Below are 25,141 nucleotides of genomic sequence, written 5' to 3'. Positions count from 1 at the left end.
CTATACCAAATAAGCAATACCGCAATGTAAATTGTTACGTTGTCACTACATAGAATTTAAACTCTCGAACCTAGTTACGTATTTAAATAACTAATTAATTAAGGTGTGTCAAACTCCCATTATTTATTTGTTTGTGATATTTCACTTTCAACAATTCATGAAACAAGAAATGATAAAAAAAACTTATGATTGCATCAACTACAAGAAAGACTTCATGATAGTAAGATTATGGGGCCTCAACACCCATCAACTGGGATCTGATTTTATTCTCGTTATACTTACTTCCATTTTATTTAGTTAGTAAAACTTTCTATTTATATATTACTCTTATACAACTTCTCTTTGTTTCTCTTCCACTTTCCTCCAATAAGCCAATTAGAAGAAGCCTTAAATCCACCCACCTATTCTCATTTACACATCAACCAAACTCTTTCAACAACACAAATTAGACAAGATTGTTGTACACATGACTACTGAGACCATATCTGACTTCTCAATTAGTGTAGAGCAATTAGCAGATCCTCAAAATTTTAGCATTCAACAACTATTTCATGCACTCGAAACAAATCCAAATTCAGGCATATTGGGTGATTCAAACGATCTCTATCGTCGTCGTAAATCATTTGGTTCAAATAATAACTTCTCTTCTTCTTCTATCACCAAAAAAAGTTTTCACAAATTGACACTTGAAGCATTCAAAGACACTACTATTATCCTTCTTCTTTGTTGTGCCACGCTTTCTCTAGTGATCGGTATCAAGAGTAACGGTCTACAAGAAGGAATATTCGATGTTGCTATAATCTTCCTGCCAATTTTTTTTGTCGTTAATTTTAGTGTTACTTTCAGATTTTTCAAGGCTAGATGGATATCGAAGAAGAGAATGGCACGTAAAAACAAGGTAATTCGTGTTCTTAGACACCAACAACTTCAACAAATTCCGACTTCTGAATTAGTTGTTGGCGATATTGTGTTCTTGGAATCAGGTGATGAGGTTCCTGCTGATGGAATTTTGATTCAGGGAAACTCATTCAAGTTCAATGATGGTATAAGTAATTTACCACACGAACGGATACACCATGTTTTGTTTAATCGTACAAAGTTAGTGGAAGGCAACTGCATGTGTCTGGTGACTGCAGTTGGAGAAAACACTGAGAGAATCATATTGATGAAACGAGTGACGCGTTTCCAAAATGATGGTCATGAGTCAAAACTTCATCGTTCAATTGATGAAATGAGCTCATTTTTGGATAAACTATGGTTGAGTTTATCTTTGATCTTTCTTGTAGTGCAAGTTTTTCGATTTTTGTTGTGGAACAACTCATGGTGTTGTGATAAAGATCGCGATCCTAAGGGTGTGAAAACCACAGTGGAGGAAATAATGAACGAGGCCACGAAATACATGAGGAGGAAGAGAGGTGGAAATGGCACCAATAAGGTTAATGGCTTGGTGGCTATGCTTTGTATTTTGGTGTTTTCATTAAAAGATGGATTATCTTTAGGGATATTCATTATTCTTCTATATGCATCGAAGGATTTCAAAAAGAGCCATCAAATCATAGTTCATAAGCTTCCATCTTGTGCTAATGGAGCCCTTGTTACCACCCTGTGCCTCAGCAAAACACCTGAATTTGTTTTGAACTTTACGACGTTGGCGGATCTATGGATTGGTTTCGAGAAAATCAAGAACATGTCTGCAGTCAGTGGCGGAGCTAAAGGTAAAGTAAGGGTTCAATCGAATCCCCCATCATTAGAAAAGTTAATTACTCTATGAAGTAGGGTAAAAATATACATACTCCCTCCGTTTCAATTTATGTAAACTTTTTCCAAGTACGAGGGTCAAACTTTATAACTTTGACAGTAAATTTTGACATAGATTTTTCAAGTTTGTAAAAATAAAATTTATATATTTAGAAACTAGGAGTACATAATAAGTACGATAAGTCATGATAATTTATAATTCAAATAAATTAGGAAAAACATAAGAAAAACGTGGTCCAAGAACCGCCTCGTAAACTCTCCAAATAGTAATAGGTTCACATAAATTGAAATAGAGGGAGTATTACTTATATGTGTATATAAATTGTGGAGTGTATGTATATAAACTCTTGAATCCCTGTTAAGGTTAAGTTCTAGCAAGGTATAATATTTTGAATTTTTGAATTTGCTTGTTAATTAAGATTTCTGGCTCCGCCAGTGATCGCAGATATTGCTGAGGAAGTCCTGAATACGTTGTGCGAAGGAATTTGCATGAACATAATTGGTGGTGTTGTAGATGAGGATGCACTTCTTATTTGGGCTGAGAAAGTACTTGTTGGCAATATTGAAGAATTGCATGGAAGTTGTACCATCGTAAGCCGTGAAAATCGTAATCCTTGCAAAGGACTATGTGGGGTGCTATTACAGAGAAACAAAGAAGATGGAGAATCTTTGCATGTGCATTGGAAAGGAGAACCAAAGCAAGTTTTATCTATGTGTTCGCATTATTTTGATATTAATGGTACCATGCAAACCCTAGATGAGGAAAAAAGAGAGTTGTTCAATGGAAAAATCGCGACCAATGGAGTTCATGGTTATGGTTTTGCTTATAAACGAGTTATAAGACAGGAAGAAGAAAGAGAAAATTACCCCGTTGATACTGAAGAAAATGATACTATTATCGCGAAAGATGGCTTGAGTTTTTTAGGGATCGTGGTAATAAAGAATCCATATTCAACTGAGTTGAGGCGAACGATTAAAGTGTGTAGAGAATTTGGAGTTGAGATCAAGTTAATGGTGGATGATGACTTGAATACTGCAAGACTAATGGCTCTTAATTCTGGAATTTTAAGAGTTGAAGAAGATTTACAAGGAGCCATAGTTGAAGCTGCTGAATTTAGATGCAGCCCAAAAGAAGCCCAAATTAGTATGTGTCACAATATTAAAGTAATGGCCAATAGTTGTCCAGCTGATAAACACCTTTTGGTACATTGCTTGAGAAAAAGGGACGGACACGTGGCATCAACTAGTACGTCTATTAGAGATTTGCCATCTCTGAAAGAAGCTGATGTTGGGATTTTCATTGGTGAAAATTGTGCGGACTTGGCTAAAGAAGATGCTGATATTATTGTCGTTGACTCAAACTTCGATAAGATCCCAACCATAATAATCTTGGGCAGGTATGTATATATACGCTACACCAAATAGCTGAGATTATATATTCATCACATTTGCATCATGTTAGTATAAACGTTTATATAGTATATAATAGCTTTAGGTCGTAAGCTTTTTTGGAATCTTTTCTCTAGCTAGTAGAGATTTTTTATAACCATAGAAAGTATAGACAACTCCTGCTCTCTCTGCCGCAATTTACGTGATGACATTTTCTGTTTAGTCTGCTTAAAAAGAATAACATGATGACATTTTCTGTTTAGTCTACTTGAAAAGAATAACATCTTTTTATATTAAATTTTTCGTATTACTCTTAATGAGATGATTTATAGTCATAAATATAACTATAACTTGTTTTAGATTACAAGTTTCACAAGTCATTTTTACTTTCTTAAACACCATGCTCAATCAAACATCCTCACATAAATTGGACGGAGGAACTAGGAAATACTACACTTTTCATTTCTATTTTCTACTATTACTTGGCCTGAGATAAATTTAATTGGAGAAAATATAACATCCGAGCCCAACTTGGTTTTGACTGAGAGGTAGTTTTTGTTATTGTAGGTACGTATGCACAAATCTTGAGAAGTTCATACAGTTGCAATTGGTACTTAATATTTCTGCCTTCACTTCAAACTTTGTTCTCTTATTTTACAACCCCACAAATGATCAAGATCAACAATTGACACATATTCAGTTGTTGTGGGTAAATCTAATAATGGAAATTCTTGGTGCCTTGTTTTTGGCACTCATAACATCAGCCATAAAGCCTCATGAGTCAGAAGTTGATCAAATCATGTTGAATTATTCGAAGCCGACGACAAATTATGGCACGGGTGCACCTATTGTAATCAAGAACATGTTAGGGAACATAGCTGTTCAATCTATGTTACAAGCTACACTTTTATTGATGCTTTCCATGAAAGGAAAATCCATTTTTCGCGTCGATGAGGCATCGTTGAGTACCATGATCTTCAATATTTATGTGCTATGCCAAGTTTTTTTATTGATCATCAGTGCTATTGAGATCACAAGGACAAGAATTTCCAAAGGGAATATCATCAGAAGGAAAAAATGGTTGTTCATGGCTAGTTGTCTAATTTTAGGGATTATTTTTGTTTTGCAAGTTATATTAATTCAGATTATGTCAAAGATTGATCATAGGGAAAAATTAGGAATTAAACAGTGGTCCATTTGTATAGGAACTGCAGCTCTATCTTTGCCTATACACTATAGTGCAAAAATGATTTCTAGTGCCATGCAATCTTAATTCTGTTTAAGAATGTATTTATGTGTTTACCTGTAAAAGTTATGTACAGAAATTTGTAAGTACTTACTAGCCAATATTCTTGATTTCTTTTTTAACCCCCCTAACATTTAAAGGTTGGGAAACGATACCCCCTCTAAATACTGAATGGGAACGATAATCCCCTTATACAATATTTTCTAGTATTTTTTTTTTTTTGAATAAAGATATTTTTCTTTTTCTTTCTAGAATTAAACACATGAAAACATATAACTCTTATTAATGTCACATTCATCTTGGCGTAACTGGTAAAGTTATTCTTGCGTACGCGAATAAAGGAGAGGTCACGGGTTCGAGCCGTGGAAACCCTCTTGTAGAAATGCAAGGTAAGTGCCAATTTCGATAGGCTAGATAAATAGTGGTCCGGCCCTTCCCCGACCGCATATACGAGAGCTTAGTGCGCGGTCGCTCTTTAATGTCACATTCACCTATTCCGTTGAAAATAATGTACTTCTTTTAGGATATAACAACTACTTAGAATAATCTGTTAATAAATTTCAAGCTATGTGACATTCGTTTTACCTGCATGCGTATTAACGTTTTGAGGTTTAATTGCACATTAACGGTCTACCTAATTTCTCCCTTTAACATTACCTTTGGGTAATCTATGAATTCTCTCATTAACCTCTTCCATTGTTCTAGTGAACACCAAAAAAAAAAAAAAAAAAAAAAAAAAAAAAAATCAAGGCAGAAAAGAACTTTTCAGGTACTTTTCTTGATTAGCTTAAGCTTGTGTTTTCCTCCTTTTTGAGGAGTTTAAGCTAAGAACCAATTTTACTTTACTCCCTTAAAATTTATATGTTGGAAAAAATAATACCTCCTCCACATGTTGAATGAGAATGGTAACCCTTTTATACAATATTTGTCAGTGTGACTTTTCATTTTTTGAATAACGATATTTTTTCTAGAAATATACAAAAATATATAACTCCTATTTATTAGACTTAAGCTGCCCATACATTTGCATAAACATAAGTACTCAAATAAGATGCCTATTGATTTCGTGTAACCAAGCATTTCGTCCATAACCTTCAAAGAATTTCTTATATAAATATAATTAGAAATTTTTTTCATGTAGAATAAAACTCAGATTGATTTTTCAGAAAAGATAAAAAAGCAGCTTGGCTTATCTAAGCGATCTTGAAAATAAAAAGATATGCTTAAATAATCGAATTATGTGGAAATTGTTGTGAAACATATTTTAGCGGATGAAATTAATTACTATTATACAAAATAATCATAGATGACCCAAAGGTAATTAGAGGGTGAAATTAGGTAGACTGTTGATGTGCAATTAAAATCCAAAAGTTTAATGCGCATGAAGGTAAAACGAATGCCACATAGTTTGAAATTTATTAACAGATTATTCCAGGTAGCTGTTATATCATAAAAGAAGTACATTATTTTCAACAAAATAAGTGAATGAGACAATAATAAGAATTACTTATATTTTAATTCTAGAAAGAAAAAAGAAAAGAGATCTTTGCTCAAAAAAAGAAATTTTTTATCGGAAAATATTGCATAAGGGGTTATCGTTCTTATTTAATATTTGAAGGGGGTATCATTTTTCAACCCTTAAATGTTAGGGAGTTAATGGATTGACTCTTAAATTGATGATATTTGGCTAAACGTATCTTTGAACTACCTAAGGTTCGCAATCATACCAATTTTATCTCATCAAGCAATGCAAAGGTGAATCTTAACTGCCTAAAGGTCGCAATAATATCATGGTATATCCAGCAATTAATTAGGAAATATATATATACGTGTCCTATGCTCAATGCCAGGTAAGTTCTATATTGACTTCGGAAATGTTTATACCTAGTATCGACCTTTTGTTTTATAAAGAGACAAAAAAATTAGAGGTGGAAAAATTATAATCAACAACCATGGTTATTATTATATAACAACAGATATCACTCTTTCAATCTAAGTGTCTTATTTTTTTTTTTTTGTCAGTTTAACAAAAAGTTCCTTTATAGATTTGGTAAATCTTTAATTCCCACATTCTACCTAGTGTTTTTAAAACTATAAGATTCAAAGCGTGTATTTTGGTACTTAACATACCTCTTTAGAATTATTAGATACTTAAAATGAAATGGAGCGGGTAGTACTTTCTGACTTTCTGTTTCCTTTTGTTTCTCTTATCAGTCTTTCGTGTAGTCTAATTGGAGCAAGTAAAAGGGGCCAGTAATACTATATTATATACTTGATGATAAGGATTAACGAAAGATTGGACGCTTAACAGATGTTTTATTTAATTTTTTTGCCAACCAAAAGAAGCAATAAATATATGTAGATATATGGTCCAACGCTTTGCGTGGTAACTGCTAATTAAGTACCAGTAGTACTATTACCTGATAGCAAGGATTGATGAAGTGACGGATTAAGAACAATGATCGTATTAAACAAATTTAAATTGGAAAACTATTAGTCTTTACTTGTTTTTTAGTATTTGGTTTCCTTTGCTTTTTCTTCACTTTTATTTAATTATAGGAAGTAGTTGATTTTGAAAAGAAAAAAAAAATTACTAGAGGACATGGAGGATGATTCATGAACGGACGTGTATATATATACACACAACCTTACTTGATATAAAATTCTTATACTAAATCTAATTGTTAATCTTTCATTCCTTTGTCTTTTGTAGGCAACCACTCAAGGGCGGTCGTGGCATTTGCGAAAGGACACAATTAAGGCTTTAGTAGTTTGTCTCTCACTATAAATATTTTAAAACAAACTCTCAATTCTTAGTTATATTACTCCTCCGCATGAAAAAGGTGTCCGTTTTGCCTTTATTTTTTGGTCCAAAGAGAATATTCACTTACCAATACAAGAAAAAATTAACCTGATTTTTTCAAATTTGTCCTTATTAAATGTTAAATAACCAAATCCCAATACCTATTTAACTAGGAGTAATTTAGTCAAATTACTTTTTTGCCTAAAAGTTAGTATTTTCTTAAGGGATGTGCAAATGGTTAAGAGCCCGTTTGGCTTAGTTGATAAGTTGCTGCTTTTTTGAGTGTTTAGCTGGACAACTTATAATCCATTTTGTGCTTAAAATAAGTCCAAAAAAATAATTGGACCGTTTAGCTTAGCTTAAAAAAAGCAGCTTAATCAGCTTATAAGCTAAAAAAAAAAAAAAAAAATTGGGGTACAACTTATAAGTCGCTTTTTTTAAGCCCATCCAAACAGGCTCTAAGTGGACATTCTCTTTGATCCCAGAGGAGTTGCATTTAATTGTCCATAATGATTATTTTTGTTAAAATGATATAGCCAATAATAATTTTACATCATGTGGTACGTAAGAATGAACGAGGCAGAGGCCGTACAAGCAAAACACATTGAACCCCACAATACCCCATTTTCCTTCTTCTGCTTACTTCTTTTCAGGGTTTTTTTTTTTTTTAAATTATTATTATTTTAATGTATTCATGAATATAATACTCTCTCCGGATCAATAAAAGAGTTCACTTAACACTTTTTTTTTTTAATCAAAAAAAGTGTCCACTTAGCAAATCAAGAAATTATTCACCTTATTCTTTCAAAATTGCCCTTGTTTACACATTCCTAAAAGTCTTTTATTACTCCAATTTTCTATGATATCATTAAATAGGTTGAACATTTGGTTATTCCAAGTTTGACTACTATTCAAATTTTTTACATTTCACGTTTTTTTCACAGATTTCAAGTTTGGCTCACTTATGGTTTGGTCTAGGCATTTAAAATTTATTCAAGGCATGTGATGATCAAGGGTCTTATAAATTTCATTTTTTATGCTTTGTACTTATGTAAAAGAAAATTAAACGAGTTAAATTTGGTAAGTGGTGTTAGTTGGGGCACTTTTAACTTCTCCATAAACGAGTTAAAGAAGAAAACAATGGAGTGTTCTTTTAATAATTGCAATATGTGCATATTAGTTAATGTTAAGTATTGAGTGATCAAGTTCCAATGTTTCAAGTTAATACTCATGGAAATCTTAATTAGGGGTAATTTAGTTAATTTACATATTTTTTTCTCTGAGTGAGTAGTTTCTTAAGGGGTGTGCAAATGGCTAAGTGGACTCTTTTTTTGATCCGGAGGGAGTAATATCTTAAAAGTTTATAGTATAAACCTTCGTGTGGGGTTCAGCCGCCACCACCACCATTCTTTTTCACTGAATTTTCTAAGCCGCATCCAACAGAATGAAGTGTTAAGCAAATTGTTATGTTGAGTTTGGTATAGAATTGTCAATTTGTCGCATGAGAAGTAGACATGCGCAATAATAGCAAGGAATTGGCGGGTTCGACCGGCGCGCAACTCCCGCTAGAATATTTTTTTCTTTGTCCTAAGTAGGGGTGGGGAAAACCGAAAAATCGAACCGAACCGAATGGATTCGGTTTTTCGATTTTTGGTGTTTCGGTTCGGTTCGAATTTTTTTAAATAACAAATTTGGTGTTCGGTTCGGATCACCGATTTTTCGGTTTAACCGAATATTTAATATAATATTTTTTTACAACACTATTATATCAATATTAGTCATCAAACATAAGCCCTCACTAAAATATTTGTGTTGCTCGTTTTTATCGTGTACGCCGCTTTTCTTAGCGTGTTGTTCTTATGGTTTCCTCCGTTAAGCTACGATTTTGTTTGACCGGTTTTTTACTACTTGCTATTATGTTTCTTTCTTCTTGCATCGCGCAATAACCATCTTGTCGTCTTGCTATCAGGCATTCTTCTTGCTTTACTTGATTCTTGCCGGCTTCTTCTTCTTCTTAATTCTGGCCGCTTTGCTGGTTCTTGAGTTCTTCTTTGCGATTCTTTGGTTGGCCGCTTCTTCATATCGGGCGCTGCTGGCTTCTTTGCTATGTATTTATGTTAAACTTAGTCGATGGATAGGTAAGGTCACAATATTCTTCGATTAGCTGGAAAAGTTTGAATATTATTAACGGGTGACTATTGCTTAACCAATGCCAAAAAAACCGAATTAGAAAACCGAAACCGAACCGAACTAATTAGGTGCGGTGTTCAGTATCCACTTTGAAAAAAATCGAAACCGAAATACCGAATCGAAGTTTGAAAAAACAGACCCGAACAACCGAACGCCCACCCCTAGTCCTAAGTGTTACCAACATTAGATACTAAAACCAAAAATAATCTTAGCATTTAAATTCATATAGACACATATTGGACCTTTACAATTTGAACAGGGAAAAATAAGTGTGTTGTATTAGATTTTTTATATGTAAAAATAAAGATTTCTTGTGGAAAAGAAAACATAAAACCAAAAAATCTTTTGTAAAAGGCTACAAAATCAATTGATCTGTTAAATATTCTTAGTATTAAATCCACGTTTATTTAACAATATGGGTTCAAAAGTATCATTCGGTGCACTTGTAATGGATTTTTACACCAATTTATGCTTTAACTAATGATCTGGAGAAAATTAAGTAGGCACCTAGAGAATCTAGAGAATTTGAATAGACGAAAATGAACCTTCAAATCTCTTACGTGTGAAAATAAAAATCTCTTGTAAAAAGAACATAAAATGGATTACAATGGATTAAAAAAAAAAACATACTAGACTAGGTATGGGATTCAAAAACTATAAGCAAAATACATTCTTTACATCCTGCCCAAGACACCTCTTTGACCCGACCCTTGATGCATAAGAATATGTTTTGCCCCTAACGTAATACGGTCGAACTATGTGACATTGACATTGCATAATAGCAACTGACACTTGACAAAAGTAGTTGGGCAAAACAACCCTTTTCCGGTATGGAACTTGAACACCATTCAAAAACGCATTTACATTCAAATTTAAGTAAAGAATGCAACAACTCAAGGAATTATTGCTTATTTGCAATATCATGGTTGTCCTCGCGTTCAGCCATAACAAAATTGTTGGAATGGTCATCCCCATGATCTCTGCTCTCCATAAAAGAGATGTCGTTGTGATTGTTTCGATCTGAACCTCCACTACTTTTCCGCTTCCTAGTCATAATTTTGGGAACGAGGCGTGTTACCTCATTGGTCTCTATTTCTACATCATCGCTTATCCGTTCAAACCGAACAGCACTGACCTTTCTAGCATTCCCTGCTAATATCTGCACCAAATATTGACAAGATCACCTGCCAACTAAATATCTGCTTATTCTAAAAACTCTACAATTGGCTAAGTTCATGGAAAGCGACAGCAGCTTGAATTTAAGAAGGTAATTGAAGCTTTCAATGTCAGTCCATTCATGGTAATTCAAATCAAGCCATACGAGAGTTAAAGTGCACAGCAATAATATTCACCAACCACAAGAAAAAGTAGAAGGAGGGAGGGGGTCAGGTACCCGAATAAGAAAAAAGTTGACAAGGAAAAGCAACTAATTTTTTATTTTGAAATTCGGTCAACCTGAGGGCTTTGATCTAGTGGTTAGAGCGCATCGCGTGATTTTTGGGTTAGGCATATGGCATATATTACGAACATTGCCACAGACAAAACACCATGTATTTAAGGGGAGACGGGTAGAGGTCAGGGATTTCTTGGTTGTCAGGAGAAAAAAAATCTACACAAGAAGCAACTTTATTTTTCCTGAAAGAAATATTTGAAAGCAACTCAGCAGTCAGCATAAGCTTTTCCTATTCATATCACCAAACTAAAGCTCAACCAGTTACGGTATGACAGGCGAGGACATATATTGCCTCTGCCCACAAATTAAGATAAAAAAGCAGCTAGTGATGCCAGGTAACAAAGCAGTTTCCCCAGAAAAAAAAAAAAAAAAACTCAATTAACTATAAAAGCAGCAACACCTTGGTTATTTTCAAAACTGGACCAGAAACCTGAGGGTTCACAAAAAAAAAAAAAAAAACCTAAAGTTCCGGAAAAGGCACATTACCCTCTTTCGGCAGAAACTTCTATTTCCTTTTCTAAAGGAAAGGGAGTTCTTTAACATGTTATTGATCTAACTCTGAAATCTAATCCAAGTTGTAAGGCTGGAGTACTCATTTGTAGCACATTTACCAGCTCCAATTAAATAATTACCACATATAAGAGCTCGTGTGTAGTGGTGGAATACACAAAAATTTCTGAGCATACCTCAAGCTTAAAAATTTGGTTCTTCTCATTTTGGTCTGCTCGATCAGATTCCATGCCGTTGTAATTGTTGTCCTCGTCTTCATTTCCCCTTTCCAGTATAACCTTAATCGTCTCACCTTGGAATATATCCAAATGCTTCACAGACAAAACCAGAGACTGTCTCATACTGATGGTCCTGATACGGATTAAAGGAAAGATGTCACTGAGTGGGACATTCTAGAATGATTAGCATTAGTTGCAGGCAGTTTTCCACTACCAAAATCATGCTAACACAAGCAGACATAATAATTATTTGCAGAACGAGAGGCTTGACAGCTCGAATTAAGTTATTTTATGTTTCTGCTCAAAAAGGAGAAAAAGAAAATTCAAGAGCCCCAAAGCCCCTTCTGTTCTTAAACCGTGAAATGAACAAAAGGGTCCACATAACTACTCCTGACCAAATCCGGACTGCCAAAGGAGATGTGATTCACATCCATTTCTGGACCTGTCAGCATTAGGGACTATGAGTTGCTAAATTACTGGTATGGTTATAGCTAGCAGTTAAATGTAGTTTTTAGGCAGAAAATTTAACTCTTAGAAGAATAGTACACCTCTGGCATTTTAATATTGAGACTTCAGAGAGCTGGTCAATGGAGGTGTTTGCATCAACATCGTATATTCCTTCAGCCCGCATGACGATATAGCCAGTTTTTTTTCTGGATTTCCTCCTGTCACACAACAAGAAAAGATATATAAACAAATATACTTCCACACACTAATGATACTCTAGAATACATAGGTCACCTATCATAACACTTAAATATCATTGCTAGTACAGTATCGGGGTTACAATTCATTTACTCTTAAAAATATTTACTATATGGAAAGAGAGACTCATAAGTCTTACTTTTGAATCATTTTCGTCAAAGATTTCACCAACAATCTCCTCGACCACATCTTCAAGGGTTACAATCTGTTTCATAGGAGAGATAAAGATACCGTGAAGAAGACATTATTTTGGACAATTATATAATAGATAAATAGCGGATAAGAAATTTTGATAGAATTAACAAAGCACTACAACCAAGAAACAGAAAAGATAAGAGAGAATACTTACTCCAATTGTTCCTCCATATTCATTAAGAACAACAGCCATGTGTACCTTTCTGATCCCGAACTCTCTAAGAAGGTTCCACACTGACATAGAATCTGCATTATTATTAAGATTAGGGTATTGTGTGCCTCCTTGGGTAATATCTTGTTTGCAAAGAAAACAAGAGCACAATGTATGCAATTTAGTTTGTAAGCATAAAGCATGAAATATTTTTAAATTACCGGGAACAAAGTATGCAGGTTTATGTGCCATATCTCCCACAATTGAACTTTCCAGCATTTCTCCCTTCAAAGAGAATTTTCTGCATACTATGAGATTTATGTGTACAATTAGAAATAATACCACTACAAGTTTGGAAGAGGCTGGCTGAAGTTGTAGATACTAGACCTTTTGTACATAATCTAGGAGATCCATAGCATATGCAATGCCAACGATATTATCTATACGTTGCTCAAAAACAGGCACCCTGAAAATTCATAGATAAACTCTTTTAGCACCTTTTGAAGGAAACTTCTTTTCTATGCAAAAAGAAGTAATGATAAGTCTAATAGACCTGGAGTACTGATGTGTCACCCACAAACTATTGAAGTCAACTAATGTTGCACTGGCATCGATTGCAACAACATCAACAAGAGGTGTCATTACCTCTCTGACATGAGTATCTTTTATCTCCAACACATTTTCAATCATATCCTGCAAGAGGAGAGAGAAATTAAGGGGTCGTTTGGTTTAAGTTTTGGGAGATATAATTTTCACACAAAAACCAGCATAAGTCTACACAATGATTGGTTGAGATTCAGGAGATTTAGTTTCCACTTAACAATCAACATTAGTTAATACAACATGTGGTTGCTCCTTTAATTGTTTTCCTTATACCAAAGATAAGTTATGCGGGGATCAATGTATTATTTTTGTCAGATAGAATGTGGAAAACGAATACGGGTATTAAATGGAATAAAAAGCTAAAATGGCAAGTAGTAAGACAATATTTATTTTGTTTAAAAAGTAAACACATTTTAAATTATACATTGTATTAATATGTAATATATCAAAATAAACATTCAACAAGAAATAATCCCTGCATTACAATCCCTACATAACTAATTTTGCCTGCGAAATTCTGCCTTAAGGCAGAATGTTACCTTCAATACTCTTCCTTAAGGCAAAATTTCGCAGGCAAAACTCTACCTTAAGGCAAAATTTCGCAGGCAAAACTCTACCTTAAGGCAAAATTTTAAGGCAGAATTTTTAAGCTAAGGTAGAGTTTGAAACTTTGCCTAAAGCAGGTAGATTCTACCTGCAGGCCTAGCTTTGCTCCGAATAGGCCTAAGTTTTCTATAAAACTCCATCTTGCGATTTTTTTTTCTGACTGAACTGGGGTTCGAATCCCAAACCTCATGGTATTAGGCGAAGGCCAAAAATTAAAGACCACCAATTTGAGGGACAAAAATTAAAGACCACCCCAAAATAAGGACATTCCCGCGAATTGCCCGTTTAGGAAATTGGTCATACTTTCAGGCTCTGGCCCATTACTTAGTGGGCCAAGATCAGGATTGGGCTTTAACCATTTCATTTCGACCTAAAACTCATTTTATTACAAATAGATTGATTTAAGTTCGTTGTTTAACTTTTATCCTCATTTAAACACCCAAATACGAACCACTGATTTTTATTTGACATAGAACTATGATCGATAATTGAAAAATAAGTTAAATCTTTTGATTTAGTGTAAGTGTCAAGTGTTTGGATAAATTATACTATCATCCCTTGTGTAAAGAGTTCGTGGACTAGGTTAGTTGAAATAACCATCACTCAAAGCGACCCCCCCCCCCCACCCACACACACACACACATTTTATATATATATATATATATATATATGTATGTATGTATGTATGTATATATGTATGTATATACATATAAGCTTCTTGGTGACTAATTAATGACTAGCTATGACAAATGACCTATTGACAATCTTCACAATTATATAGTATGGTTTGTCTTCACTCTTCACACAACTTGCTTTGCTCATGACCTTAGCATGCATGTTTTAGAATTAACTATCCATCCTCATTCTGTAATTTTAAAAAAAAATTTTGAGGTCAACACACATAAGCACATCCATGGCAAGAAATTTCCACGCTTACTTGGTAACTTGCAAGAATAAAATATGTATATAAATAGTACTAAATAATATGATGCATTTTGTGCTATATATATATATATATATATATATATATATATATATATATATAATGATCTGAGGTCTCATTAGTATTGATCATTACGTTACTTCAAGTAAACTTACACTGAATCAACAAGTACGTTACTATATAATTTCTTTGTAGTCACACTTTATTGACCAGTGTCTCGAACTCAATAAACAAAAACAAGAAAAGAAAATCAACACCAATAAGACAAGAAACTCACGCATGTCTGGTGGTAGTGTACGTGGACCCTGTATTTTTTCTCTTTATGACTTAATCCCAGAATTCCAACTTTAAAACTGTTTGTTATTATATGTAGTTTCCTGGAAATTATCAATGGAAATGAAAATTGGAATTAGTTAAACAGAAATTTGAAGGGACATTAATTCCATCCTTTTTGGCCCTACATCTTTAGAAAATCTTATTGAATATCTGAAGTCTAGATTTCCCAAGGCCAAGGACCACCACATTCTAATTTAGTCAAAATAAATCTAGAATAAGGGGAACGTATGCTTCTATCGCTATCAATGTTTTTCCACTTCTCTTTTTCCTGTTACTATACTAAATCATTAATTTGCATTTTCGTTCTTCATTTCCCTCCATATATATACATGTTAAAGAAATGATCTTGGTTAGACTCAACCGCCGCCGAAGGCTAGCTCAAAAGCTAAGGATTGTCAAGCCATATAAAGAGATCACTCATCCTTTTTTCATCCGCACTATCACGGACTATCATAAGTCACCGAGACCCGCGCTTCACGGGTCAGTTTTGGACGGAGCTCTTTCCACTCAGACTCTTTAACACCACCATTCCCTAACACCCAGGCTAGCTGAACATCTGGAGCGTGGGTAGTTTAATATCGGGAAACAAGAATTTGGTGCGCTAGTATATTGACCTAACTCAACTCGAAAAGCTAGCTCAAGAGGTGAGGACCGCCCAAGCCATATAAAGAGACCACTCATCCTTTTTTCATCTGACGTGAGACTCTTCAACAATACCTAATAAGATTTACTCCCTGTCCCAATTTATGTGAAAAGACTTTCCTTTTTAGTCTGTCCCAAAAAGAATAATACATTTTCTTATTTGGCAACAATTAACTTTAAACTTTACCTCTTACGTTTAACGAGATGATTTATAGCCACACAAATATCTTTGGCTTATTTTAGACCGCAAGCTTCAAAAGTCTTCCTTTATCTCTTAAATTTCGTGTCCACTCAAACTATATCACATAAATGGGACGGAGGGAGTAATGTTATTTTGGAACTTTGATGCCCTCATCACTGTATGTGATTTTTTTTTTTTTTATTAATCCGTTTTTTAAAAAAAAGACACACAATTCTATATTAATACTCCCATGTCTCAATTTATGTGATACACTTTCCTTTTTAGTTTGTCAAAAAAAAAAATGATATATTTCTACATTTAGAAATAATTTAACTTAAAAATTTCCCTTTTACCCTTAATGAAAAGATTTAGAACCACACAAATATTCATGACTTTTTCTAGACCACAAATTTCAAAAATCTTCCTTTCTTTCTTAGACTTCGTGCCTAGTCAAATTATATCACATAAATTGAGTCGGAGGAAGTATTATTTAACTTTACACTTTCTATATACTTCATCATTTATGAGAAACTTATCATATCTTTAATATCACAAGTTTCATAGTTTTTTAAACTTTGTATCGGTACATAAATTCAAAAAGGAGTATCATTATTCTCATCTATTTTGGTCCAAAAGAAAGTGGAGAAGAATGAAGCAGCTACCCTCCCCCTTTATATGTCCATTTGGCATGTCAATTAAACATGAAAACAGCATTTCGGATCTCTTCCATATCAGGGATAGCAATGAGAGCTTCATTATCATCATTATTGATACAGTTAGGGATCACATTAAGAATGTCATTATCAATGAAGTTGTGGTTGAGATTGAACATGTGTTCAAAATGATGTATAGCAGCCTTGGAGATACCCTCATCACCTTGTACCCAATTGCCATTACTGTTTTTGATTCTGTGTAGTTGCAGTCTCCTTCTTCTGTCCCTGATCAAACAGTGAAAGTATTTACTATTTCTATCCTCTTCTTCGGTCCATTTGATGTGAGCTTTTACTTTAGAAGCTTGTCTTGCATATCCGACATCTAATGTATTCGGCATTACCTTTGTTGAGGTCTCTCTAGTTTGTTCAGTGTTAATAGAACTGTCCAAGTTTTCCAGATCATGCATCTTGGTTTCCCACATATTGACTTCATCATACACGTTACCAATAACATCTTTGGACCATTGACTGAGTTTCTTGCTAAGGATTTTGAGTTTTTGCTGGAGTATCCACATTGGGTTACCAAAAATTCGAACATTATAGGTCTTCTCCACCATCTGATAGAAATTAGGCTGCTCAGTCCAAAAATCCAAGAACTTGAAGTACTTAATACCATTTTTATAGGCATTGTGACAGTTGATTAGAAGGGGTCTGTGATCAGATCCATCTAGCGGATGTCTAACAATGTTGTTGTGGAATAGTTGACCCAAGAATCATTGATAAACACTCTATCAAGCCTTTTCCAGATTCTTTTCACAAGTCTTCTATTGTTGCACCAGGTGAAGTTTGGTCCCATAAAACCAATATCGGTGAGTTCACAGTTGTCCATACAACTACTAAAATCCAAGCTCTTATACATTCTATGAGGTTTGCCACCAAGTTTTTCCGTAGGGTTAAGGATGACATTAAAATCACCACATAAACACCAAGGTCCATCAACCTGTAGGTAAACATTCTCCAAACTGAACCAAAGATCTTTCCTTTCAGCAGCAGTACACTTAGCATAAATAGAAGTAATAAAAAAGTGTTTTCCAGAAACACTATGAGACATTTTGATGGTGATTTGTTGATCAGTGTTGGCTATGATGGAGGTCTGGTAGTTGCTATTCCAAAAGAACCAGATCTTGCCGTTTGAGTTGTTGATACTGTATTGAAATCCAAGGTACTTCATATAGGCATCAATTTTGTTAATGCTTACAAAAGGCTCCAGGATAACAACAATCTCAATTTTATAAATGTGAATGAGTTTTTTTAGCCTGCGGATGGCCTTTTTGGATTTGACACCTCTGATATTCCAAAAAATGGCCCTGACCATAAAAACAAGCTAGTGATTTTTTGTTTTCCTTCCAGCATTGGAAGGATATTTTTGTTCAGAGTTTCCAACCTTCTTGTTTCTGTTTTTACCTTTTTTGACCGTGGAGAAACCTTCATCATCCTCTTTACCATCATTAGAATCCTTTGGATTCTGTATTGGTGACCAAGCTGTGACAATCTTTCCATCAGGAGAGGAGATTTCTATATTTTGTTTTTGCTCCTTATGGCTCTTGTTTTTCTTCTTTTCCTCAGGATCCAATCTCTTGGTGACAAGAGTTGGAATATGTTTTTGAGGATTTTGCTGAGTGTTGTTTGTGTTCAGAATTTTCTTCTGATGCTGGATTTCCATAGTCTTAAGAGAAGTAACCTCTTGCTCCTGTTGGATATCTTCATGTTTCTTCTTGGTGATTTCCTCCTGCTGCTTGTGAGGAACCAGGTTCACCACCAAGTTAATATCAGGCAGAACACTAGTTTCAGGAGGGAGGCTTTCACAGATTCCTTCCTGTTTGTCAGGGTTGTTAGGCGGGGAAGCACTGTGAGGCATGTTGTGATCTGCGGTTCTTGTGAATATTCTTCGGATTCTTGAACTTCTTCCCAAGTAGAGGTATTTTCATTGTTTTTTGACATGCTGTTCTCACCACCATCTATTTGAGAGATATGTTGATCTATCTCTATAACTTGAGAGGGGGCTTGGATATCCTTTTCCTTGTCTTGATCATTAACCTTATTGTGCTGAACATGATCTTTTTCTTCAGAGTTAAGGGCCATGGGTGGATCACTCTGAACTTTTCTCCCTTTATCAGGAGGCTTATCAGTAGCATTCACCATATCATTGGTTTTGTAAAGCTTTTTTCCTTTTGGCTGAAAGAAAAAAGGTTTAAAAGCAACTAAGGGCTTCTTTTTAGGGAGCTTTTTCTTTGGTTTCTGTTTGCCAAATCTCTCTCCCATAGTGATACCTTGAATCTCGGTATTTTCATTAATATGTTCAGAATCCTTAGTTTGCTCCTCCTTCTTGTAGCTGTTTTCATCTTTCTCAGTACCTTTATCTTTCTTTGCTTCCCCCTCAGCCACTTTCTTTCTTTCCAAAGTTCTGTACTCTATCATTCTGTGACCAAGCTTTTTGCAATGCTTGCAGTATTTTGGTATCCCCTCATATTCAATCTTTTGCATAAATCCTGTTTGAGGGGAATTTTCATGGATCAGACCAACATAAATGGCATCAGGTTGAGGTTTAAGGAGATCAATCTCCACCCTAATTTTGGCCATACTAGGCCTAGTCCTTCCTTTCGTGGCAACTTGTCGGTTCGAAAGTGAGTACATGGATTGAACTATACCGTTTAATGTAATGCCAATAGTGCAAATGGTACGAAAGTTTGGGTAACAGAACCCAAACAGGAGCAATAGGAATGTCTTCCTCTGGTTTGAAATCAGGGGACCATTTTTAAAGCCACATCTGTTGTCCCATGATTTCGATGACCCTTCTATACCAGACTGTGTTAAAGTCAGTCTCATTGGTGAAGTCTAAGAAAACATTATAGTTATCAAAAACCCCAATGGTAATTGACCCCTTAACCGTAATCAATTCCTTGAATTTAGAGCGTAAAAGATCTATTTGAGGTCTAGGTTTGAGAAACCTACCAACAATTGTGAGTTTGCACCCAGTAGCCATGACGCCATAGTAGTCGGTAGCTTGAAACAACACTGCCGGAGCACCATTGTGATTTGAGTGGATAGCCTTAGGGATTTCTTTTTGTTATGCCATACGAGTAGGGGCAGAGCTTGAACAGTGTTGAATACTAGCAGTATAGGAATTTTTACCTTCAATTGATTCAGTGAGGGGAGTTGTCAGTGTAGCAGTAGGCTTTTGCCCTTCCAGACGCGCAAATTGGCGTCGTCCTAAGTGGGTCCACGTCGACCGCGCGCGTAGAAGAGACGTTCCTTAACGGTAATATAAAGATCTAGTTTAAGAGGAGAGAGAAGAGAGCATATTTTGTGCCGTCAAGCTATTAACTATTTTGTGCCCTTCTAGTGCTGCTAGTCCAGATGGCTATAATGGGAATTTCTTTCATAAATGTTGGACGATCATTCAAAAGGACATCAAAAACATGGTCCATGATTTATTCAAAGGAAGGAACTTAACTAAGTTCTATTCCCATACCTGTCTAATCTTGATTCCCAAGGTTGATTCTTCTACTAACTTTGGTGATCTTAGACCAATTAGCCTAAGTAACTTCACTGCCAAGATTATTTCTAAGATTTTGTCTATTAGGTTGAATCCTCTTGTTACATCTGGCATTTTTGCATATTTGGAAAGTTTGGAATGATCTTTGCTTGTAAGAAATAAGGCCACATTTGGATCTTACTAGTATGAATATGTCGGCTATGGAAGCATTGGTGCAGAATTATTGAGGAAGGTTAAGGACAAAATCGGAATTTTGGAAATTGGTTTCATGAATTACAAAAATTTGGCCAACAATTGGGCTAAAAAAAAATAGGAGAAGAGGCCCAAAAATGGTGAGGGTGGCCGGCCAATTATGGCCCAAACCCACCAAGAATTAATAATTCTCCATGTGCCAAATTTATATAAGTTGGATTAGTTTCAAGAAGTTTCAAGAAAACAAAGGAGAAATCAAGAAAACTTGAAGAAAAAGACCACCCCAAGTTTCGGCCATAAGAGAGAGAAAAAGGGAAAGAAAAAGAAAAAAAAATTCTTGGAGCCTTAATTCTTGATTCAAAAATTTGCTTCTCCTTGGATTCTTACTAAGTTCAAGATCCTCTACAAGGTGGTATAATTATTTTGGCAAGGAAGTGACTTTGGTGGCAAGTGGAAGAATTGAGAAAAGGTAAGAATTTCATGTTTTCTTTTATGTTATGGAAGAATTATAAATGTTGTGATAAGTGGAGTTGAATGAACATCATGGAATTGGGGTGTGTGTGGTGTGAGCCGTGTATATGTGTGTATGTATGTGTGGCCGTGTGATGTTGTATTGGTGGGGGAAGATGAATTAAATTCATTTAGTATGTTGATTATGTTGTTGTGGCCTTTGTGATGTAAAGGAAGGTTTAATGAATTAAGTTAGCATGAAAGTTGGTTGTATGTTGTTATGAGAAATTTATGTGATTTTTATATAATTTTTATATAATGATGAAAGTAAGATCTTAGATGTGAATTGTGATTATGATTTATGAAATTGGAAGATGGAAAAATGTTATGAATATGCATATTGAAGATTAAGAGGTTTTGGATGAATTATGGTTTGATGGAAACCTTGTGCATTTTGAGAAATGATGAGAAATGTGTCTGAATTGTATTTGAACGGCCTTGAATTCGTGAGTGAATATGGAAACGTTGATATTGGATGGAAAGCGTGAAGTTGGAATGATAGTTAATGCTTTAGGTAGAAAGAAGGACTATTTTTGTTAATATGTGTTTTGTAGCGATTATTGGTGTTGTTGTTGTTGTTGATGGTGTTGTTGGGTTGTTGTTGGTATATTGAGCCGAGCTACGTCTCGGGGGTGCTATACGTATAGGGGAGGTGCTGCCAAAATTTTGGTAGACAAGTATTAAACCAAGATTGAAAGTTAAAGTCTCATAAATAGTAACTGGTAAATGTGACCATTTGCAGATTCTAGGCGAAACGGGATTGGAGATAAAGCGAGCATAAGACGTCCGTAAGGTATGTAAAGCTTACCTATTCTTCATATGGCATGTCCTAGACCTATTAGGCCGAAAACGGAACCTCGGGGATAATTACGCTCTTGGAAATCCGAGTTTGATTTTGCGTACTATTCATTCAGTATGATTGAACTATAATCCTTATATTTGGCTAAAAGAATGCTTACACCTTGGTAACACTCTCGCAAATGTATTTGAATCACTCCGAAACTCTTATGAATAACCTTTGGGAGCCTAATGTTTGTAATTTATGTTCGCCGCCTCGACCTGACCCGAGGTGGGCCCGCAAGTCCCGAGGCTTCCCTTATTTGATTTGTTTGACTCAGTTCGTATGACATGGAAAGAAAACGTTTGCCTATGACTCTAAAGTCCATTTGAAATGCCCCATAATGATATTTGAACGTTTGTCATTTCGAATAATACTAAATTTTTCGAGAATGATCTACGATGTGTTTTTTGAGAAAAACTGATAACTTAAAAGCCTGCGACTTTTGTATATTAATTCTGATTGACTCGATACTCATTTTGAACCTTCTGATACTAATGTATTTGTATATAAAAGTATGTGTCGAGTCCTGGAATTTACTTTTAATCGATATATGATTTTACGCACTACTGCTCGTGCCAATAGTTATGACTTCGTTCGCCGGTTCCGGTAGGTTTTGAGATCGTGCGCGTTGTGACAAATTCGGCGGTATGATGTGTTACGGTTTTCGAGACCTAGCCATAGGGCGGTTACCGTTATGGCGTTATGATGTGATATGGCATCGGTTATTCGATGATTTGATGTGTGTGATATTATGATGTGTTCGGAGATGTACGGAGATTTGAAAACTTACGAGTATGATGTGTTGTGGCACCGGCGTCGGGGGGTGACCACGTTCTGAGCCTTATGCATGATTTCTATTTGCGTTACGTACATTCGCATTACGCGCGAGGTTTGATGTTACTTACGTATTTGTTTGTATCCTCTGACTCCGATTATGATTTAGATTCTTGTACTTCACCCTTACATACTCGGTACTTTTTTAAAATGCGACCCCCTTTCTTCGAGTGCGCGTTTCGCTTGCCGCGCGGTACGAACGCTCGGTTGGGTGATCCTCCGATTTAGGCTACCTATTAACTGCTACTTTGGAGTGCTCCCTTTGATCGGAGCCCGTATTTGGTATATATCTTGTTATGTATACTTTGTACATTGTATTTGTTCGGGTGAGCGGGGCCACGATCGTCCGTATGTTCGTATGTTTGTACGTTCGTATGTACGTAGGGACACGTAGTCATATCTGTGGGTCATGGGTCCGGTTCGTTCGTATGTGATTGTTTTTGCGTCCTTAAGCGGCCGTATGCTATTATGGCCGATATGGCCCATATGTTTGTATGTATGTGTGAGTACGGGCGATGTGCGTTAGCCGGTTTCGATTTTGATACGATCGATTACGGGGCGACCGCTGGGGGACCGGCATTCATTTCTGTATTTGTATGACGTCTGCTATCTGCTATCGATACGAATAATGTCTGTTGAATCTGGATGTGTGTCCTAATACGACAATCGGTTCGTAAGTTTGTTTGGGTGCCTAAGTAGAGCACCAGTCACGGCCCACGGGGCTGGGTCGTGACACCTCTACTAGATAAGCTCATTTCAGAAAACCAGTCTGGTTTTGTCAAAGGCAGACTTATCACTGAAAATGTTCTTCTAGCTCAAGAATTAGCCCAAGTAGTGTCTCAGACTAATCAGGGAGGTAATATGATCATCAAGTTAGATATGGCTATAGCATATGACAGAATGTCATGGGATTACCTACTTGCAGTTATGAGCAAATTTGGTTTCTCTGACAGCTGGACTACTATTATCAGAAGGCTTATATCCGATGTATGGTATTCTACTATCATAAATGGTGAGCGAAAAGGTTTTTTCACCTCCTCTCAAGGCTTGAAGCAAGGAGACCCTTTATCTCCTTCATTATTCATCATTGCTGCCGAGGTGTTCTCAAGATTGCTCAATAGCTTACAGCACAATGATAGATTTGTTCATTTCAGCATGAACCCCAATGGTCCAATCATTAATCATCTTGCATATGCTGATGATATTGTTATCTTCACTGCTGGCAACAACAGATCTATCAAACTTATTCTGAAACAAATCAACAGGTATGAAAGAGCTTCTGGGCAAAAGATTAATACTGATAAGAGCTTTTTCATTACTGCACCCAATACCTGTGCTAACAGAATCAATAGGATGAGAAGAACAAAAGGTTTCATGAATAAAGATTTTCCTTTTAGCTATCTGGGCTGTCCTATTTATGTTGGAAGGAAAAAAAAGTTCTTATTTTGATAATACGCTGTCCAAAATTATAAAAAAAAAAACTCAATGGTTGGCAAAGCAAGATGCTTTCTTTTGGTGGGAGAATTGTCCTCATAAAGAGTGTTCTGCAAGCAGTCCCAACTTACACTCTTTCTGCTATAAAACCCCCTAAAGGCATTATCAAGCTTATGGAAAAGCATTTTTGTAACTTCCTTTGGGGTGCCAAAGAAGGAAAAAATAAATACCATTGGTGTTCATGGGAGAATCTATACTACCCAAATGGTGAAAGTGGTATTGGAATGAGGAGAATGCAGGATATCACTGATACTTTCACACCAAAAGATGGTGGAGGCTGAGAACCTAATCCACACTATGGGGCACTTTCCTTAAATCCAAATATTGTAGAAGATCACATCCGGTTGGAAAAGTGGCAATCTCAAAAGATTCACATGGTTGGAAGAGTTTGATGAGAATCAAGGACAAGGCAGAACCACATATGATCTGGAAAATCCAAAAAGGGGACTCTAGCACGGTGGGACAATTTGGTCGGTATGGGTGCGCTCAAAAAGTGCCCGAGGACCAGGTAAATCTGCTAAACTTAATGTGAACTCTTTTATTCTAAATGGTGAGTGGAACATCAACAAGCTTAACAACACACTTCCACCTCACATTACTCAATATGTTAGCAATATATATATTGGTGATAACAACAAATCTGATTATCCAGTTTGGAATCTGACCGACAATGGTCAATTTTCTAATCGATGCATGGAATCTGTTAAGATTCAAGAGTAAACTTTATCCAAAATGTTTGGCACAAGAGCCTGGCCTTTAAAGTCTCCTTCAACTCTTGGAGACTGCTAAGGAACAAGCTACCTTTTAGTGATACTGTTGGAAGATTTGCCTCTAATCTAAGATTTGATTGTTCTTGTTGCAGGATAGCCAAGAATGAAACAAGTCACCATGCGTTTGTGACTAGTGAAACTGCTCACAAGCTATGGAATAACCTTGGCAGACCACTAGGTATTCAGCACTCTGATGCACCTGTCTCTTCTATTTTCAGGAAATGGTGGGAGGAAAAATCAGAGAACAAAGTGCACAAGATGATCCTACAAATCACACCGACCATTATCTGCTGGGAAATATGGAAGCAGAGCAGTGCTTGTAGATACGGGACACAGAAAAAGTTCAATTTCACAAGGATGGA

At 35.6% G+C, this 25,141-nt stretch overlaps 2 protein-coding genes and 1 pseudogene across 2 annotated transcripts; 1 reads left to right on the top strand and 2 right to left on the bottom strand.

Moving 5' to 3' along the window:
• The first annotated feature begins 376 nt into the window (after positions 1 to 376).
• On the top strand, positions 377 to 4,554 carry LOC132037159 (putative calcium-transporting ATPase 13, plasma membrane-type). Its single transcript, XM_059427629.1, has 3 exons — positions 377 to 1,715; positions 2,204 to 3,155; positions 3,715 to 4,554. Exons 1-3 carry the CDS (start codon positions 467 to 469, stop codon positions 4,418 to 4,420), a joined length of 2,907 nt encoding a protein of 968 aa, XP_059283612.1. The 5' UTR covers positions 377 to 466; the 3' UTR covers positions 4,421 to 4,554.
• Positions 4,555 to 10,097: 5,543 nt separating this feature from the next.
• Positions 10,098 to 13,377, bottom strand: LOC132038008 (putative DUF21 domain-containing protein At3g13070, chloroplastic; annotated as a pseudogene).
• A 3,243-nt stretch (positions 13,378 to 16,620) lies between these two features.
• On the bottom strand, positions 16,621 to 17,693 carry LOC132038261 (uncharacterized). The gene is made up of 2 exons (XM_059428949.1): positions 17,349 to 17,693; positions 16,621 to 17,214 (listed from the first exon to the last, which is right to left on the bottom strand). Exons 1-2 carry the CDS (start codon positions 17,691 to 17,693, stop codon positions 16,621 to 16,623), a joined length of 939 nt encoding a protein of 312 aa, XP_059284932.1.
• Positions 17,694 to 25,141: the final 7,448 nt, after the last annotated feature.

The sequence above is a fragment of the Lycium ferocissimum genome, chromosome 11 (genome assembly GCF_029784015.1).
Source record: "Lycium ferocissimum isolate CSIRO_LF1 chromosome 11, AGI_CSIRO_Lferr_CH_V1, whole genome shotgun sequence".
NCBI classification, from domain to species: Eukaryota; Viridiplantae; Streptophyta; class Magnoliopsida; order Solanales; family Solanaceae; genus Lycium; species Lycium ferocissimum.
The sequence above is the reverse complement of the archived record's forward strand: the minus strand, read 5'-3'. Positions and strand labels throughout refer to the sequence as shown.